A 21,191-nucleotide genomic window follows, 5' to 3' on the forward strand; every position below is an offset into this window, starting at 1 on the left:
TCATGTGTGTTGTATAAGAGGAACTGTTACAACACGGATAAAAACCAGATTGGAAAGGAAACAGTTAGGGTGAATGGGTGTTGCTCAGAATGGAGAACAGTTGGGACTGGAGTCAGTGTCGGGCCCACTTTTGTTGTCTGTATCTGGAGATGACTTGGACATGGGCATAGGAAGCACATCAAAATCTGCAGAGGGAATAAAACTGGGGATTGGCAAACAGCAAGGAGGGTTGTAAAAGGCTTTGAGAGATATAAACAGATTAGTGGAACAGACAAACAGGTGGCAGTTGTAGTTTAATGTGGAAAAGTGTGAAATAATGCATTTTCGAATGAAAAATAAAGAATGGGAATATAATGGAAAGACACTGAAGGATGTGGAGGAATGGACAAACTTAGGGATTTCAATACATAATTCTTTGAAATTACAAGAGCCATAAAAAATAAATTAGTAATTTGGGTTTTATAAATGGACGACAAGAGCAAAGAAGTAATAAATGCGTATAAAACAGTTATGGTACCATATGTTGTTTTCAGTACCCCATTATAGAAAGGACAGTAAAGCCACAGAAAGCATAGATTCACCAGGATGATATTACTGATGAGAAACAATAGTTATGAGAGCGTTGATTTAATAGGACTATTTACATTGGAGCAGAGAAGGCTTAAGAGGAGTTTTAATAAAGGTTTTAAAAATTATGAAAGGTTTTGATGGGATCAGTAAGGAAGGACTATTCCTCCTGTTTGGGGAGCCAATGGTGAGGTTTCATGAATTTAAAATTGTCACTAAGAGTTTGGGGAAATTTCTTTATGTGGAGGGTCATTAAAAGCATGGGATGCTTTGTTGCAAGGAGTGGTTGAAGCAAAGACCATTGCATCAATAAGGGAAGAATAGATAAAACAGAAGGAGGTACGGGGCTATGGGGAGAGAGGGCAGTTGAATTAGTTTTGGGTTGCTTTTGCAAGAAGTCTGCATCCATGACTGGCAAAATGGCCTGTTTTGTGCTGTAAACTTCTATGAATCTGTAATTCTAAATACATTTAAATCTAAAAATGGGTGGCTTTTGTCCTTTTATCTTGACCGTCATTTTGTGACATTACATAATTGGAATTCAAAGGGATCTGTTTCTGTGCTGCACGTGCTGATATGTAATAAACTTTTCAGAAACTATTATAGAATTGTGGATTAACAAGTAACATAATATGGTAGGAGGAAAGGAAAACTATTGCTTCTAAAGATTTTTTCTGTATTATTGTTTGGTTATCAAAACAGCACATTGCTCCAGTTAATTTGGATAGTTAATGTCCTCTTATGCTTACATGTATTTTGAGGAGTAAATTTGCTTCTTGCCATAGAAGTCCTCTGAAGATCGTATTGGAGAATTGGAAAAAGCTCACATGGAAGCACTGACCTGCAAAGAAAAAGAGTTTGAGCAGCAACTGCAGGCTTCTCAGTGGGAGTTTCAGGAACAGTTGAAAATTGCTCTGGTATGTACTGAGCTTTTTTACTGCGTGCAAAATATAGCAAATCATCATTTCCTGTGACATGCCAAATATGTCTTGTGGAACAAAACCACATAGACTAGGTTCTCAGTCTCATTAGTACCCCAAAGCACAGTTATGTCAATGCAGTTGTGAAGTCATGGCTGATACTGGCTTGATCCTGGAGTAGAGATTCCCACTTTCTTCAAAGGTATCCATTTTTCAATGCAGTGTTTCCAACCCATTTTAACCGTACTTATATTAGCATGAAGCCTTATAGACCGGGTTTGGTGTTTTTACCACATATTTCTATAATATACCAGAGTTCACATGGTATGCCTTACATGTTCTCATTCTCCCACAAACCAATGTGTAAAACTAATGCATTAGATTTATTTTCATAGGAAATGATACAGAAACAGTAAGACGCATCAAGATACTAAACCAAAAAAACTTGAATTTTTTTTCAGTCAATAAAGGGTTATACAACCCAGTTGTAGAGTGAATTTCTTGCACTCGCAGGACCTTTGGATGAAAGTCTTTTGTAGACTTGTAAATGGATAATGCAAGTCTCAATTAAACCACTGAGATTGGCTCTTCAAACAAAGCCAAAGCATAGGCGAGCATTTGCAAGTTCTTAGCCAGCCCCAAAGCCTCTGAATCAGAGTTGTTAACCATCCATGATTAAATGATGCAATGTATTGCATAGAATGCTGATGGGAAAATGTTCGAGTGCTTCCTGGTTTTCAGTGACTGCTAATGACTTGACTCACCATGAAATCCGTGTTATTGAGGCTAACTGAGGCATCATCTTGCCAACCTCGACTCACTTGTCATTGGGCAGCAGTCGAGCTTCCACTGGTGCTGGCCAGTACATACAATTCCCAGCAGGGCTACCTGGCATCAATCAGCAGCATGTCTTTGTACAGGTCATTATATTGAGTACTTTGTGCTATCCCAAATGTCTTCATTTCTCCATCACCTAAAGCTCTTCTCACACCCATTTCAGCACATTCCTATACCAGTGTCCTGGAGCCCTATGGCAGATCTCAACCAGCAGATACAATTTTTAAAAAATTGCTATAGCTTTCTGGCTTTGCTTCAGCAAAGCAGTAATTATTTGCCCCCCCCCCCCAACCCCCAGCCTCACTCTCAAGGACCCAGATTATGGATAGAAAGGGACATATCATGTGCTCAGGTCAGGGAACCTCTCATGCATTGAGTTGTGCAGTTTGTGGGAGCTGGCTGCTCAGATATCAAGGAGGTCTGGTGCCCATATTGATGATTGTGATCAGAAGTCTTGGGTAATAGAAAAGATTTCTGCCGAAGAGAATTTAAACCAAATTTTTCTGTTCCTTTCCCATGGCATGCATTGCAAAACATAAAGGCATATAAATAATATTCTTGCAGGAAAACTGAATATCCTGAGAAGAGAGGCAGATTTGACTCATGCATGTTCTTGCTGCAGATTGCTGACCAGTATCCCCTGCTAGATGTGTGCGAGTGTACATTGGTCAAAAAACGGATTAGGCTGAATGTGATGCTGCTCCATAGTCCAATAACTAACCAACACTCTAGGCTCACATATGAAGAATGGAACTTGAGGGTTGCTGTTGCCTGTGGAACTGTCCGCCACTGATAATTGCCTTAAGGAGGAGAGAAGAAATTTAAAGTGGCAGTAACATCTCGGACTAATGCAGGCAGATTGACGACTGACTGGCCTGAAAGATGACTAGTTTTGTGTAACGACTGTTACAGAAAGCTTTTTGGGACACAGCTGCCTGTATCACAAAAAAACCAACTTGCATTCATATCGTGCCTTTAACGTAGTGAAATGTCCCAAGGTGCTTAATGGGAGCGATTTTCAAACAAAACTTGATACCGAGCCACATAAGGAGAGACTAGGACAGGTGACCAAAAGCTTGATCAAAGAGGTAGGTTTTAAGGAGCGCCTTAAAGGAGGAGAGAGAGGCAGAGAAGTTTAGGGAGGGAATTCCAGAGCTTAGGGCCTCGGCATCTGAAGGCACGGTTGCCAATCGTGGAGCAATTAAAATCGGGGATGTGCAAGAGACAAGAATTGGAGGAGCGCAGAGATCTCGGAGGGTTGTAAGGCTGGAGGAGGTTACAGAGATATGGAGAGATGAGGCCATGGAGAGATTTGAAAACAAGGATGAGAATTTTAAAATAGCGGTGTTTCGAAACCGGGAACCAATGTAGAACAACGAGCATGGAGATGATGACTGAATCGCACTTGGTGCGAGTTAGTATACGGGCAGTAGAGTTTTGGATGAGCTTAAGTTTATGGAAGGTGGAAGATGGGAGGCCAGCCAGGAGTCCATTGGATCAGCGAGGGTTTCTGCAGCAGATGAGCAGAGGTGGAGACGGGCAATGTTATGAAGATGGAAGTAGGTGGTCTTGACGATGAAGCGGATATGTGGTCGGAAGCTCATCGCTGTCAAATAGGACGCCAAGGTTGCGAATGGTCTGGTTCAGCCTTCGTGGCCAGGGAAGGAGATGGAGTCAGTGGCTAGGGAATGGAGTTTTTGGCAGGGACCAAAGACAATAGCTTTGGTCTTCCCAATATTTAGTTGGAAGAAATTTTTGTTCCAACTAAACATTTGCTCCCTTTCAACCTCTCCAACTCCTATTGGCCTATAAATCTCATGGAAATTGAAATGTCATTATCTGATTCAGCTGCTGTTTGATAAATAGTCCTATTTAATCTGCTGATCAAGCTGTCCTTAGACTTTGCTCTGGGGGTATCTGCATAACAGCTTGACATTTCTCCATACAACAGGGGAGAATTGTTCCATCTTTTTGTCTTCACTGTTGTTATTCTAAGCAGATAATTGAGGTTCCACGATATTTACAAATAATGTAAAAGCTCTTAGTAAACAATTATGCATCCAAATAATCCCAAAACACACTTGCATGACTTTTTCTGAAGTATTCTTTTTGTTTATAATAATTGTTTGAATTACGTACACAGTCTTAAAAATTAAAGTATGTGCAGAGCCACAATTTTACTCAGAATTACATGGAATGTTCACAGAAATGGGCCATTCGGCCCAACAGGTCCATGCCGATGTTTATGCTCAACATGAGCCTCCTTCCACCCTCCTAACACCCTCAACATATCCTTCTATTCCTTTCTCTCTCCTGTGTTTATCTAGCTTCCTCTGAAATGCATCTGTGCTAGTTGCCTCAACTACTCCTTGTGGTAGCAAGTTCCACATTCTAACCACTCTCTTGATAAAGAAGTTTCTCCTGAATTCCCTATTGGATTTATTAGTGACTATCTTCTTTATCTGTACCCTATCAAACCCTTTCATAACCTTAAAGATCTCCATCAGGTCACCCCTCAGTCTTTTCTTTTCTGGAGAAAAGAGCCCCAATCTGTTCAATCTTTCCTGATAGGTATAACCTCTCAGTTCTGGTATCTGTTATCATTCTAGTAAATCTTTTTTGCACCTTCTCCAATGCCTCTATATCCTTTTTATAATATGGAGACCAGAACTGTTAACAGTACTCTGTGTGGTCTAACCAAGGTTCTATACAAGTTTAACATAACTTCCCCGCTTTTCAATTCTATCCCTCTAGAAATGAACCCCGGTGCATTTTTAGCTTTTTTTTATGGCCTTTTTAACATCTGTCGCTACTTTTCGTGATTTGTATATCTGTACCCCCAGATACCTCTGCTCTTCGACCCCATTTAGACTCTTATTTTCCAAGGAGTATGCAGCCTCCTTGTTCCTACCAAAATGTATCTCCTCACACTTATCTATTGAAATTTATTTGCACATTCTGTAAGTTTAACTGTATCCCCCAATTTGGCGGCGTCCACAAATTTTGAAATTGTACTTCCAATTCCCGAATCCAAATTGTTATGTAAATGGTGAACAACAGTAGTCCCAGCGCTGACCCTTGTGGAACACCACTTTCTAACTTTAGCCACTCCTGAGTAACTACCTTTCACCCCTACTCTGTTTTGTAGCCAGCTTGCTATCCAAACTTCTACTTGTCCCCTGACTCCACATGCTTTCAAACATTGTTCTTCATGGGAGAGAAGTTGTATGTCCCAATGTGAAATGACTTGTTTAAACGGCGTAAATGATTATTGACAGGATAAATGCCATGCTGAATACCGGGAACAGCAGCAGGAGAAGGAACAGCAAACTGTGTTGGCATTGGAAGAACAGGAATTGCAAAGAGAGGCTGTTCAGGCACAGGCAACTAAGCAAATCCAAGAATTGCAAGCAGAATTGGAAACCTTCAGAACGGTAAGCTATCCTGCATTGGAGCCAAGTGTCAGTGTCTTTTTTTACTATGCTTTTTAAAAAAAATATTGAACAGCACAATCATTGAATGCATTTCCAAATGAGTTTCATGTGGGAAAAATTTAATATTTATTGCAATAAGAGGTTTTAGGTAGGGAAGAACAGTTACTGGTATCTCAAGTGCGTTTTGCAAAGTGATAAGTAAATATAAATTACAGATATTATAATCTGAGCAGTACCTTACAGTATCAGTAAGTTTTACCTTCTGCCAGCTACATGATGAACTTGCTGCATTACATTGGTGGAGAAAATCACTGTCACGTTTAAGTTGCAGTGGGACTACAGTAAACATCAGAGAACAGGAACCCAGTCGTGAGATAATTGCCGATGAGGGAGGCCATTTGGCTCATCTCAGCTCTTCCATCCAAAAGACCCTGAAGTTCCCTCACTGCAGCATCTAGTTCGTAAATCATTTCAAGGTTTTCGTTTCCACCATGGTTTACAGGAGTCCATTCCATGTGGTGATCAATCTTTGTGGGAAGAAGAACGTCCTGATATTCCCAAATTTTCCTTTCACTAGGTTAAACCTGTGTTCCTATCCCACAGTTGAAAGTAATGTGTGAATTTACCTTTTCCACACAATTTACAATCGTGGATACCTCTGTAAGGCCACCTCTCCGACATCTCATTTGAAAGTTGAAGAGCACAAGTTTCTTCAGTCTTTCTTTATAACAGACTTCTAAGACTGGGATCAGCCTCAAGTACTTGAATGTCTCCCTTGTTTCTCAGTGACCAGAACTGGATATAGTATTCAGAGTGCAGTCTGACCAGAGTGCTGTAAAATTTAATCATGACTTTCTTCAACTTGTATTCTAGGTTTTTCGTTCTATAGTTCAACATCCTATTAGCTTTGTTGATTGCTGCTCTCCATTATTTGGATATTTTGAGCGCCCTAGGTCTACTAAGACTCCTAGGTCTTTTTCACATTTATCCTTAGCTATGTCATGGACTATGTGGGTTGCCCATTTTTCTTTCCATTGTGTAGTACTTTATATTTGTTTGTATTAAAAGTCATCTGCCATTGTTCTGCCAACTTGGATACTTCATCCAGCTCATTCTGTAATTTCTGAGCTGTCTCCTCCAATTCCATTGACTCTCTTACTTTGATATCATGGCCTCGATATTAAGGGAGGCGGGAGCTGCCGGCTCCCCAAGGTAAGTGCCTTTTTCCAGTACTTATTATGGGCCTGGAAGAGCAGGAGTGCTCCAACCTCCCCTCTGCCGGTCACTGCCTCTTTCTACCCCTCTGCCGCAATGGCCTCACTCCCCACTCCCCTTCCCACCCAATCCCCTTCCCACCCAATCCCCTTCCCACCCAATCCCCTTCCCACCCAATCCCCTTCCCACCCAATCCCCTTCCCACCCAATCCCCTTCCCACCCAATCCCCTTCCCACCCAATCCCCTTCCCACCCAATCCCCTTCCCACCCAATCCCCTTCCCACCCAATCGCCAACCTTGTCCCCCCTCCCACAATGGGCTCTCTTTCTCACCCTCAACCACCCCCCAAACATAAAGCCCTGATGGCCGACCTCTCCATGCTGCGATGACAGCCGGCCTTCTCCCTCTGTCGATTGCCGGGGGCTGTCCCCCAGGGTCCCCTGCTGTGGCCTCCTGCCGCTAGTTTTCCCGCCCGGCAGCCGGCAAGGCTAACTTGGCCAGTTGCCAGGTGGGAAACGAAAGTAAAAAATGATAGAGGCCCTGCCATTAAGCTCGGCACGACCTCTGCATCCCTGGCTTTGCTGGGGTTTTTTTAGCCTCCCCTGCAACCTCCCTGCTAGCATAAAAATCGGGGCCCGTATGTCTGTGAGCAAGGAGATCTGTTTTTTTTTAAGCAAAAGAGGTACATGTTTAACTGTGTCACATACTGCCTGTGGATGCTATATCATATAACTTGAAGTGGTGCATCCTTCCAGCACCCCACATCACCCTGCCCTTAGTGCTCGGGCACTCAAACCTGAAATTGTAGGTTGTTTGTGGGTTTTTAAAAAAAAGTCTTTGTATATTTATTTCAAAGTCAAATGTGGCATTGTTCATTGGTAAAATTCTGGAAAGGGTTTTGATGGCTGTCATGAGGATAAGACATAATAGAGGCACAAAATTTAGAATGGGCTTCTCCAAGGCTATGTGATCTGTGTTTGAGTTGCCTGAAAGGTTGCATTCTCATTGTGGATTGGCTTCAGAAAAGGATGCATTCGGGGAATGGAGACATTCGTCCCTGGAATAGCTCTTGGACTGTATTATCCATGTTCCTAAACCATCTCTTGGGGGCTGTCTTTCTTCGACTAAGTTTTCATTATTTTTGCTTGCATTTATTGAGAAATAAGTTACGGCACCTACGCCTTTTCATGAGACCTTCAAATTCCTGGCTAGATTTCTGGAAGCAGTTTAGTTAGAAAGGGAAACTCTAAAAGTTTTCTGAAACCCTATCCGCATTCCCACGAAGGAAGTTTTTTAAAAATTCATTCGTTTGTATGTACTGCTGATTTGACCCTGTACATTCTGTTTCAATTTGTTCTGAACAAATAGTTGTAAATTGTTTCAGGAAACTCCAATGTACAGAACCATGAATCTGCATTCAGCTGACAATGGTCATCTAATTGAGTTTTGGTTAGACAGAATTCTTCCATTTTCATCCATCACTTTTAGGCATGGCTATACCAGCAAGCAGTTAGGAATAAGCAGCAAAAATATACAAATTATTTCCCCCATCTACACATACACAGTACATTAGTTAGAGTAAAAAATCTCTAACACTCGCTTATGGCTAGGTGCTTAATTTTTGATGCTATGTATGATTATGGGCCAAAAAGCAATTCAAATAAATATGAAATATAAGCTTTAAAGTTAAATAATTCAAGCTTTGGTGAATTGAAACCTCGTGTCTCCATTAATTGTTTCACCACAAATTTGCGTAATTTTATTTTTTGTTGTTCTTGGAATCCCTGTGGTAACGTACATCTGAAAATGTTAATTTTGAACTACCCATGTTAGACGATTCAAGTGGCTTCGGTATTAGTCAAAAAAGTTAATCTTGGTAAATAACTACCAACTCAGCAATAATTACAAAGCTGCTCATAGTTTTTATTCTATTAACTTCTTAACTCCCTATAATTATACTCCTTATTGCCTGTTAACATATTTAAAAATATATTTCATTCTTCAAATGTACAGAGTTAAATTGTTTCATTAAGATAGATACAGATGGGGATATCCTACCTTTTCAAATCTGCTGTCCTCACCCCTTTTCTCAAAAAAAAACATCCTGGACCCCTCTATCCTTGCAAACTACCGTCCCATTTCCAATTTCTCTTTTCTCTCCCAAGTCCTCGAACATATTGTCACCTCCCAAATTCGTGCCCATCTTTCCTGGAACTCCTTGCCACAGCACTGAAATGGCCCTGATCAAAGTCTCAAGTGACTGTGGGATACTAATCCTCATCGACCTGTCTGCAGCCTTTGACATGGTTGACCACACCATCCTCCTCCAATGCCTGCCCTCAATGTCCAAATGGATCTATCCTAGGCCCCCTCCTATTTCTTATCTACATGCTGCCCCTCGACGACATCATCTGAAGACATGATGTCAGGTTCCACATGTACACTGACGACACCCAGCTCGACTGCACCACCACCTCTCGACCCCTCCACTGTCTCTGTTGTCAGACTGCTTGTCCGACATCCAGTCTTGGATAACCTGCAATTTCCTCCCATTGAACATTAGGAAGACTGAAGACATCATCTTCGTCCCCCACCACAAACTCAGTTCGCTGACCACCGATTCAATACCCCTCCTTGGCCACTGTCTCTGTTAAAACCAGAATGTATGCAACCACGGCATCCCATTTGAGCTTCCGATCCCATATCCTCTCCATCACAAAGACCGCCTACTTCCACCTCTGTAATATCGTCCGTCTCCAACCCTGCCTCAGCCCATCTGCTGCTGAAACCCTCTATCCATGCTCTTGTTACCTTCAGACTCAACTATTCCAATGCTGTCATGGCCAGCCTCCCATCTTCCATTCTCCATAAACTTCAGCTCATCCAACACTCTGCTGCCTGTATCCTAACTTGTACCAAGTCCTGTTCACTTATCACCCCAATGATCGCTGACCTACATTGGCTCCCGATCCACCAAGCCTCAGTTTTAAAATTCTTATTCTCATGTTCAAATCCCTGTAAGGCCTTGCTCCTCCCTATCGCTGTAACCTCCTTCATGTTTCCAAGAACTCGGTGCACCTTTCACCCTCTTTGCCTTACCATTAGTGGCTGTGCCTTCAGCCGTCCAGGTCTCAAGTTTCGGAATTCCCTCCCTAAACCCCTCCACCCACCTCCTATAAGACCTCCATTTAATGTCTACCTCCTTGACCAAGCTTTTACTCGCATGTCCTAATATCTCCTCCTTTAGCTTAGTGTCAATCTTTGTCTGATTATGCTCCTGTGAAGCACCTCGGGACGTTTTCTACATTAAAGGCGCTATATAAATACAAGTTGTTGTTGCAATTTGGCCCACCTATTCAGAACTAAGTATCTACATTCCCCTATCACATCATTTGAATGAGTCTGATGTGCACATCTGCACCATCCTACACAGAAGACTAATCCAAGTGGTCGTCATCCTTTGCATGAAGAAGTTCTTCGAAACTTTATTTTGATGAGTTTTAATCTATGCCTGTTTGCTCTTGTGACCTGCAACATGTGCTTTTCCCAGCCCCTATGAGGCTTCTGATGGTGTATCTAATTTCTTTCTTTTGCATTGTCAGCAGCAGTTCGGCTCCTGGTCTGGGAACACCTCGATTTTAAAATTCTCATCCTTGTTTTCAATCCCTCCATGGCCTCGCCCCTCATAAGAACACAAGAAGTAGGAGCAGATGGAGGCCATATGGTCTCTCGAGCCTGCTCTGTCATTCAATAAGATCATGGCTGATCTTCGACCTCATCTCCACTTTCTCGCCCGATCCTTAAATCCCTTGATTCCCCTAGAGTCCAAAAATCTATCCACTTCAACCTTGAACATACTCAATGACTCAGCATCCACAGCCCTCTGGGGTCGAGAATTCTAAAGATTCATAACCCTCTGAGTGAAGAAATTCCTCCTTATCTGAGTCCTAGCTGGCAGACCCCTTATCTTGAAACTATGCCCCCCTAGTTCTAGACACTCCAGCCAGGGGAAACAACCTCTCAGCATCTACCCTGTCAAACCCCCTCAGAATCTTTTATGTTTCAATGAGATCACCTCGCATTCTTCTAAACTCTAGAGAGAATAGGCCCATTCTACTCAATCTCTCCTCATAGGAAAACCCTCTCAACCCAGGAATCAATCTCGTGAACTTTTGTGGCAAGCATTTCCTTCTTTGGGTAAGGAGACCAAAACTGTACACAGTACTCCAGGTGTGGTCTCACCAAAGCCTTGCACAATTGCAACAAGACCTCCTTACTCTTGTACTCCAACCTCCTTGCAATAAAGGCCAACATACCATTTGCCTTCCTAATTGCTTGCTTTGCTTGCATGTTAACTTTCTGTGTTGCTTGTACGAGGGCACCCAAATCCCTCTGAACACCAATAGTTTCTCACCATTTAAAAAATATTCTGTTTTTCTATTCTTCCTACCAAATAACCTCACATTTCCCCACATTATACTCCATCTGCCACCTTGTTGCCCGCTCACTTAACCCGTCGATATCCCTTTGCAGACACTTTGGGCTCGATTTTCGCACCCCCAAGCTGGTGCGTTCGTGGCGGGGGGGCTGCGAAAATCAGGGATTCCCGGGGCAGGTCTGGAGCCTGACTCCAACCCACCCACTTCCGGGTTCCCCAGTGACGCGCCGACATGCGCGCGCAGCCCCTGCATGTGGAACTCCCGCCGCCAATTTAAGCCGGCGGGAGTTTCAATAAGGTAATCAATAAGGTATTTCAGGTAGTTTAGAGACCTGATTAACATGACATTTTAGGAGGGGCCCTAAAGGTGGGATTTTGCAAACATCTGGGACTGTTTCCTGTACTGGGGGAAACACTCCCAGTTCAAATGGACGTGTTGCAGCCATCAGCCTGTGGCAGCTGCAAAGGTCCATTTGACAGGTTGGGGGGGTGGTGGGGAGACCCTCACTCATTGCAGGAGGCCACTCTGTCACTTTGGACAAAGTTTGGCCTTCACCACCACCCTCCTAATAATCAAATTCACAAACTTGCGCACTTACCCCGGTGTCCAGACACATGTACCTACCTTGCGGACCCCCTCAAACATACATCTTCTGGATGGGGGCCGCCGTAGCTGCAGTCATGACCTCTTCAGAGGACGAACAGCATCACCAGCCTCGCCGGCCATGCCGTCCACCTCTGATACTGGAGCCCCAAAACACAGTGCTGTGATACATCCACCTGCACAGCAGGAGGGAGGGCAATGGCAGAGAGAGATGCGTTGCAGAAGGCACTACCCTCGCCACAGGGTCTACAGACCGAGGCTCAGCTTCCTGGACCTCTCTGAGCAGCAGTGCACATGGAGGCTCAGAGTCACTCGACATGTAGTCGTGGACATCTGCAGCCTCCTTCATGCCGAGCTGCTCCCGGCTGGCCCGAGCACCATCTTCTTACCTGTCGCTGTCAAAGTCATCACTGCCCTCAACGACTTCTCCGCATCCTTCCAGGGTGCCATCGGGGACATCGTCGATGTCTCTCAGTCGTCTGCACAAAAGAGCCGTGCAAATACACCTACACCCACTCTGCAGTGACACAATGGTGGCATCAGTTGTGGGTCTTCGTAGTGATCCTTCGGAAAGGGCATTATTGCACAAACCAGACAAGATTCGCAAAGACGTGGCAGTAGTAGTGACAATATAATATGTAATGTGAGTTGATCAGAAATTAAATATAAGTAAAAACCATGACAAACCCTCAAATACCCTTGTGCATCCCCTTCATGCTCACGACACGTTTGCCTTATGCTTCCTACTGCACATATGTGATGCATGCCCTGTGGCTGGCGCACAGGTAGTGGCAGGTTGAGTGAGGCTGACCGTGAAAGAGATTCATGAGAGGGTGAGTATGAGATAGAGCCATGAGATTGTATGAGGATTGGGTTGAGTGGTAGTGGCGGGATGAGCACTGGCGAGGTGAGTAACTGCAGGTAAGATGAGGATGAGCTTTGAGTGGGTGTGAGGAGTGATGTGACAGAGTAGTGTTGGCAGTGCAGAAGGAGATGTGGGGTGGGGGCGGTGATGTGGCAGACGGAGTGTAGGGGAATGAGTAAGTGTACTCACTTTGGCTGACCTACTTAGGTCATTGCAGCGCCTCCTGCACTGTATGCAGATGGACGATATGTTGGTGGTGCAGGTGACCTCCTCTGCCACCTCGAGCCAGGCCGCCTTGGTGGCAGAGGCTGGCTGCTTCCTCCCGCCCGCCAGGGGGAAGATCTCTGTCCTCCCCCTCCTCCTCACCCCATCCAATAATACCTGGAGTGAAGCATCATTAAACCTGGGAGCAGCCTTTCTCCTGGGCTGCTCCATGCTGTAATTTTTCCTATTTTCTGCATCGTCGGTCAGTGGAGGACTGCCCCTTTAAATAGAGCTCCTCCAGCTGACAGCCCAGTCGCTCGCCCCCCCCCCCAGCCCTGCTGCGAACCCGCCGCCCTCCCAATATCAGGCCCTCTGTGTCCACCTCACAGCTTATTTTCCCACCGAGCTTTGTACCATCAGCAAACTTGCATACATTACACTCGGTCCCTTCATCTAAGTCATTAATATAGATTGTAAATAGCTGAGGCCCAAGCACCGATCCTTGTGGCACCCCACTAGTTGCAGCCTGCTAACCTGAAAATGACCCTTTTATTCCTACTCTTTGATTTCTGTCCGTTAACCAATCCTCAACCCCATGAGCCCTTATCTTGTGTAACAACCTTTTGTGTGGCACCTTTTCGAATGCCTTTTGGAAGTCCAAATATACAACATTTACTGGTCCCCCTTTATCTAACCTGCTAGTTACATCCTCAAAAAACTAATAGATTTGTCAAACACGATTTCCCTTTCATAAAACCATGTTGACTCTACCTAATCATATTATGATTTTCTAAGTGCCCTGTTACCTGTTACCATGTCGTAAATGGATTCCAGCATTTTCCTGACTACTGATGTTAGGCTAACTGGCCTGTAGTTCCCTGTTTTCTCTCTCCCTCCTTTCTTGAATAGCGGTGTTACATTTGCTACCTTCCAATCCACTGGGACCGTTCTAGAATCGAGGGAATTTTGGAAGATCACAGCCAATGCATCCACTCTCTGCAGCCACCTCTGTTGGAACCCTAGGATGTAGGCCATCAGGTCCAGGGGATTTGTCTGCTTTTTGACCCATAAATTTCTCCAGTACTTTTTCTTTACTAATACTAATTACTTTAAGTTCCTCACTCTCATTAGACCCTTAGTTCCCCACTATTTCTGTTACGTTTTTTGTGTCCTCTACCGTGAAGACAGATACAGAATATTTCTTTAATGTCTCTGCAGTTTCCTTATTCCCCATTATAATTTCTCCCATCTCAGCCTCTAAGGGACCCACGTTTACTTTTGCTACTCTCTTCCTTTTTACATACTTGTAGAAGCTCTTAAAATCGGTTTCTATATTTCTTGCTTGTTTACTCTCATTCTGTTTTCTCCCACTTTATCAATTTTTTGGTCATCCTTTGCTGGTTTCTAAAACTCTCCCAATCCTCAGGATTATTACTCTAGGCAACATTATAAGCCTCTTTTAATCTAATACTATCCTTAACTTCTTTAGTTAACCATGGATGGATTGCTTTCCCGTGGAGTTTTTATTTCTCAATGGAATGTATATTTGTTGAGAATTATGAAATATTTCTTTAAATAGAAAAACCTCTAACCTCCTCCGACCCTACAATCCTTCAAGATCTCTGCGTTCCTCCTTATCTCGGAAACCTCCTGTAAATCTCCGAGATCTCTGCACTTTACCAATTCTTGCCTCTTGTGCATCCCTGATTTTAACCGCTCCACCACTAGTGGCCGTGTCTTCAGCTACCTAGGCTTGAAGCTCTGGAATTCCCTCCCTAAACCTCTCCGCCTCTCTACCTCTTTTCCTTTAAGATGCTCCTCAAAACCTACCTCTTTGACCAAACCTACCATCACCTAATAGGTGGTTCGGTATTAAATTTAGTTGAAAATCGCTCCTGCGAAGCGCCTTGGGACGTTTTACTATGTTAAAGGAGCTATATAAATGCAAGTTGTTGTACATATCAAGAAGCAATTTTTTCAGTGCTGTCTTTATTAGCTGATGTGATTAATTTACATCCTTAGCTGATTCTCCTTTAGCTAGGGTTATTTTGAAGCTTTTTGTATGTTTGCTCATTTTCCCATTCGGCACACTTTCACCATTTTACACAGTCATCAGCATCAATTTATGGTTTTGCAAAGGACTGCGTAATATCTGAATCAAATGCTTCAGTTGATAACTTGTGTTGATTGATGTTGCTGTGTCATTCTCAGCCTTTTCCAGTTTTCATACCATCTGCTTTGGTTGACAGTTGTGCTAGGTTTCAAGACTTCGACATGCTGCTTCGGTCCTTTCCAGTGACAGATGTGCATGATCAGGACTTGCATTGTCTACAACATTGCATAACTTTCAGAATGCAAAGCGGGCTCCAAATTGTCTGACAGGGCTGTCCATGACTGCTTGACAGGCTGGGAAATTATCTTGGTGGAAAGAAGATGGATTGCTTCGAAGTTGATCCTCTATAACACTCCAGAAGAGTGCTATAAGACAGATGGGGAATGGAAGTTCAGATCATCATGCCAAATTTAAAAAGCAATTGTGGTCAAAAACACTCAAGTTGTATTCTGTTTTGGCTCGAGGCAGTGGAGAAATGTCATTCAGGACACTGACAACCTTAGTGCTCCACCGAAATCATTGAACACCTGAATAGCCAAGGTTCTGCCTCGTACCAGAACATAATTCTCTGCATCAACTGTGGGCAAGGTATTGGTACATGGTCAGCTTACCTAGAAGGGAGTCTTGAGTAATATATTGACTTTGGCATATACCCCAGATAATTAATAGGGCAGTGTCCCAAGTTTTTTCTGAGCTGGATGACAGCTTATTTGTTTGTAAGTGATGCCTGACTTGCAGGCCAAGAAGGCCAAGAAAACTTAGCGAAGGGTTTACTAAACAATGTGGAACATATTAGGTATCCATTCTGTACTGTCTTTTTTTCTCCTTTCAATTTCCCACACTTTGAGTTCTGGAAGGGGTGGAGAATGATCTGGATCGGGTTCTCTCCAGCTCCATCGTAAGTGCCATTCACATACTGTGCGGCATGAGATGTACCTCTGCAGAATGCAACTGATTTGCTGCTTTTTCTTCTCCTTTACCTCTCTCTCACCTCACTCCACCCACTGAACAGTACTTGATTAAGTAGCCAAGCAGAAATATGGCAAAACATGCCCAGTAAGAGCAAGTGTTGTTTGTATGTCAGTTGAGTTAGAATTCAAGCTGTAGTGTAATCTAGTTCTTGTAAAATTGGTTTCAGTTCTGGGTTGCCAGTGGAATTTAGTATCTCTTTGAGGTTTAATCTCAATGCAGCCTAACTATTACTCTAACTATGCACTTATTAATGGTAAAATCACTTTATTTTGGAGCAGCTTCACTTGTGCTAAATCACTTGGATAAGAAAAGCCACAATTTATCCTTAAAAAGTGCAGCAAGGGTTTTGATGGATTAGAAATACAGCATTTAACCAGGGTTGGCTATATTATTGTTCACTGATGACATATTTAGTTCTGTCTCCTCATTTTTGTTATAATTTTACCCCTTCAGAATTTATAAATATTTTTGAAGTTTATTTAAAATATCTTTTGTGAGTACAGTGAAGCTGTTGAGTGAGAGCAACTTTGAGGACCAACTTTAGCAGGCCTTTATTTAGATCATCAAACACTGGTTCCAGGTGGATAGATTCATTAGTGTGTGTGTGTGTGTGTGTGTTTCAAAGTACTGCTTGTGGTTATTTTAAAAATGAAATTATTTTTTCACAGAGAGTATTGGAATTGGAAAGTTTGCTTTTAAAGAAGTCACAAGATGGTGAAACTCAATCAGAAGAGCTCGAGGCAGAGAAGGCCAAGTACAAAATGGAAATAGCAGCCTTAATTAAAAAACACCAAGAGACATTGGAAAACATACGTCAGGAAGAAGAGCAATTATGGATTGAAAAAATACAGGCCATTAATCATCAGCAGAAGGCTAAAATGGAGGAGCTTGAGGAGAAATGTAAAGAACTAGAAGCACAATTGAAGGATAAGGAAACCCAATTTCATGCACACATTGAGGAAATGAACCAAAAAACACTAGAGAAACTCGATGTGAAACAAACTGAGTTGGAGACACTGTCAACCGAGATGACAGAAACACTCAAAGTACGCCAAGAGTTGGAAAATAAGTTATCTGCAATTGAGGAAGACTATGAGAAGAAACTAGAACATAATAAAATACATTATGAAGAAAAAATTGAAGCTTCCAGAAAAGACAATGAACGATCCTTGGGTGGAGTTGAGAAAGCATTTACAGATGAACGAAACAACCTCCGTCATCTTCTTGAGGGAAAGGATAAAATTGTAGGAGAACTGCAAGTAGAAAAACAGAGTCTGATAAATGAGCTTGAAAAGATTCAAAAAGAAGCTGCAGAGGTTTCTGCAAAACTTGAACTTGTGAACCAGGACCGTCAGAAAGAGCAGGAAGATGCTGCAGAAAAGATGAGTTGTAAACTAGATGACCAACGTCAACAGTATGAAGTACAATTAATAAAGTTACAGGATTTGCTGAGAAACTTGGAGACTGAGAAAGTGAATCTTAACAGACATTTAGAAGAAAAAGAGTTGTCAGCTCAGACCAGACTGAATGAGCTTACTGCCAATTTAGATGACTATAAATCTCAGGCACAGGTATTGAGAGGCCTAGAAGAAAAAAACAGTGAGTTGCTACAAAAAGTAGCTTCCTTAACAGAACAATATGAAATCCAAATTGCTGAGCTGGGATCAGACATTGCACAGTTGCAGAAAAGTTCAGAAGAAAAGCAAAAGGCACTAGATCTTCAAAAACAACAGGCAGAAGACGTCACTCAAAAGCTATCAAAAGAGCAAAAATTATGTGAGCAGCAAGTTGCTGCACTTCGTGAGGGATATGGAAAGAAAATAAAAGCACTTGAGACAAAACTGGAAAAACTTAAACAAAAAGGAAAAGAAATGCAGGAAAAATTCAAGGTACAACTTTCTGAACAGGAGATGAAACTAAAAGCAGAGCTGGAAAAGAAGCAGAAGGAATTGGTTCAAAAGGAGCAAATATTCAATGAAAAGATTGTGGAAATGGCACATGCAAGTTCTACAGGAATTAATGAAACAGTGGCCCAGCTGGAATCCAGTCAGAAGCAGCAACTGGAAAGTCTTAATGAGATTCACAAGCAAGAGGTTGTAGAACTTAAGCAAAGCTACGAGGAACGGTTGGATCAGCAGATTGAAGAACTACAAGAAAAGCATGAGATAGAGCTTCAGGAAAAGGAACAGGAAGTGAGAGAGATAAAACTGAACCTAGAAGCCTCCGTTAATGAAAGGGAAGAGGTATTCAGGAAAATAACACAACTTACAGAGGAGATTGCAATAAGAGTAAATAAAATGCAACAACTCCAAGAGGAACTAAAGGAAGCATCTGTTCGGATTGGTGCTTTGATGGAAATTGAAACAGCCCTTAAAGCTAAATTGCAGACCCTTGAAGAGACTAACAGTCATACTTTGCTAGAAAGAACAGAATTGGAAAACCGACTAAGTGAGCTGAAAAAAACAGAGGAACAGAACCAGGACAAGATTCATGAGCTTAGCAGTTTGTTGAAGGAAACTGAGGATAATCTACAGGCATTAGAAAACTTGCGTTGCAAAGAAAACGAGAAGCATGAAAAACAGCTTCAAGAAAAATGTGTTGAACTTCAGCAGAATGAAATTGAATTCAGGAGCCGAGTGGAGCAATTAATAAATTGTTTCAATGAAGCAGGTGCAAAAATAGAGCTACAAACCAATGAATTCCATATGAGGTGTGATGATAAAATCAGCATCCTTAATGAGCATATTAAAGTTTACCAAAATCAAATTGAGACGGTAAAAAAGGCACTTCTCGGAAGGATCAAGAGAGTTGATGAACTGGAAACTCAACTTCAAGAGGCAGTAAATCAAAATGTCTTATTGAATGATTCAGTACAGCATAGGACACAACAATTGCAAGATGAACAACAAAACTTCAAGGCCTTGCAAGCTGAACTGCAAAATGTGACTGCACAACAGGACACACTCCAGCGAGAAAGCAGAATTCACAATCAAGTATTAGATGAGAAGGAGGCATCCATTGAGCAGTATAGAAAAGAACTGTCAGAAAGTGCAGATGTGCACAAATCCATCACTGAGCAGCTGAAGGAAAAAGAATTGCTGATCTTGAGCTTGGAGGAACAAATGAGGGATCTGAAGTTGCAACTTGAGCACAGTGTTTGTCTTACAGATAAGGAAGAAGCTATATCATTGCACAATAAACAATACCAAGTGGAACAACAAAAGCTGCTGGACCAAATAGGTCAGCTATCTGCAAGTATTGAAACTGTTTCTCAAGAGAAAGTTTTAGCCCTTGAACAGGCAGACCAGTATAAAAACAAGTTAACAGATTGGAAGAAGAAGGCAGAATCAAAATTCACACAGCATAACAACAAAATGAAAGAGCTTGAGGCAAAGCTTGAGACATCTGTTAAACAGAATATAGAGAAGGATGACCAATTGTCAACGTTGACAGCAGAGGTAGAAAAACTGACTACCAATTTACAAAGTGTTAAAATTGAAATTGAATATGTGGAGAATGAAAAGGAGAAAATAGTAAATGATCTGAATGCCCAGCTGGAAACCACTAAATCTCGGATAGCAGAACTAAACCAAGATATTGCTACCAAGTCTGAGGAATGTAAAGTTGCAGAAGAACTCAAACAATTGCATCAAAAGGAAATTGAGTTTCAGGAGATGGGCCAGAAGCTTGAACGGGCTCAGGCTGGAGCTTGTTATCAGGACAACAGGTTCAAGGATGCTGAAGAAAAAGCGCAAACATTTGAGAAAGAGATGGAATCACTCCGGGTTGAATTTTTACAGAAACAGAATGAATGGGAGCAAATTAAATTAGACCTTGTAAGTAACAAGGAGGAAGAATTGAAGGATATAGAAGCCAGAATGAAAATGGAGAGCACCACTAGAATAGCTGAACTCAAGAAAAAAGCAGAACAGAAAATTGCAAAAATAAGGAAGCAACTAACAACCCAAATAGAAGAGAAAGAAAAATGTATGGATGAACAGATAAGAGACTTAAAACAAAAAGCAGAAGAGCGAGAAGCAACCACTGGGACCTTAGAAGAAAAATTGAAAACTCTAGAAACTACAATAAGATCAGAAAAGGAAGAAAAACAAAAATGGGTTGAGAAAGTGAAAGAAGAAATGGAACTTGAGAAGGAGAACTCTCTGAAGATGTTGAGAGCAAGCTATGAAGAACAAGTTCTGGTTCTACAGAAGGAGGTATCAGCAAGAGATGAGATGGTGCAAAAATACAAAGAGAGACAGGTGGAAACGAATATTTCTGAACAAGAAATCAATAAATCTTATACAGATCTTCAAAAGCACCTCGAAAAAGTTGAAGAGGAAAAGCAAATCCAGAAGAGAGAGACAGACCAGCTTCAATCAGAGCTTAAACAACAGAAGCATACATATTCATTACTGGTAGAACAACAAAAAGAGGAAACTGGTAAATTAGAAAATTTTATGGAGCAGTTAAGAGTAAAAGACAAACAGATAGATGAGATGGGAAGGACAATTGCAGAGTTACAAAAGAAAATGCAGGAAAAAGAAATTATTGAGAAACGAACAATAGTGGAACTGGAAAGTGGTTTCACCTTAAGAAAGGAAGAAATTGCGGAAGAGATAAGATTGGAGAGTAGTTCCCTCACTGAAGGCTACAAACAACAGATGAAGGTTCTCCAGGAGCAGTTAGAAGAGAAAGTCTCTCTGCTTAAGATCTTTGAGGAAAGCTCTGAAGAGAAGACTAGATCTGACACAGAACTACAAAAGTTGCTGGATGACATGCGGGAGCAGCAAACAGAATTGGGACGCAAACTGGAAGAGGCAGAAAATGAGAAACAAAAAGTGCGTAAAGAACATGTCAAACTGCAAAAAGACCTACGTGCCTTGCGCAAAGAACACGAGGTGGAAATAGAAATCATTAGAAAGGAAATTAATGAAGAAGCTGAAAAGAGAGCCAAGTAAGTGTGCACTATGTAACATGATGTGGAGATGCCGGTAATGGACTGGGGTTGACAATTGTAA

The 21,191-nt window shown here is 42.1% G+C and overlaps 1 protein-coding gene across 3 annotated transcripts in view; it reads left to right on the forward strand.

Annotated features, from left to right (window-relative positions):
- golga4 (golgin A4) overlaps window positions 1-21,191 on the forward strand; it is a 203,990-nt gene that overhangs the window by 121,259 nt on the left and 61,540 nt on the right. For all 3 annotated transcript variants that reach the window (XM_067981366.1, XM_067981370.1, XM_067981367.1), the window contains 3 exons: window positions 1,353-1,484; window positions 5,603-5,758; window positions 16,839-21,127. In XM_067981366.1, coding sequence (XP_067837467.1) covers window positions 1,353-1,484; window positions 5,603-5,758; window positions 16,839-21,127 — 4,577 coding nt within the window. The remainder of the gene's footprint in view (window positions 1-1,352; window positions 1,485-5,602; window positions 5,759-16,838; window positions 21,128-21,191) is intronic.

The sequence above is a fragment of the Heptranchias perlo genome, chromosome 3, assembly GCF_035084215.1.
Source record: "Heptranchias perlo isolate sHepPer1 chromosome 3, sHepPer1.hap1, whole genome shotgun sequence".
NCBI classification, from domain to species: Eukaryota; Metazoa; Chordata; class Chondrichthyes; order Hexanchiformes; family Hexanchidae; genus Heptranchias; species Heptranchias perlo.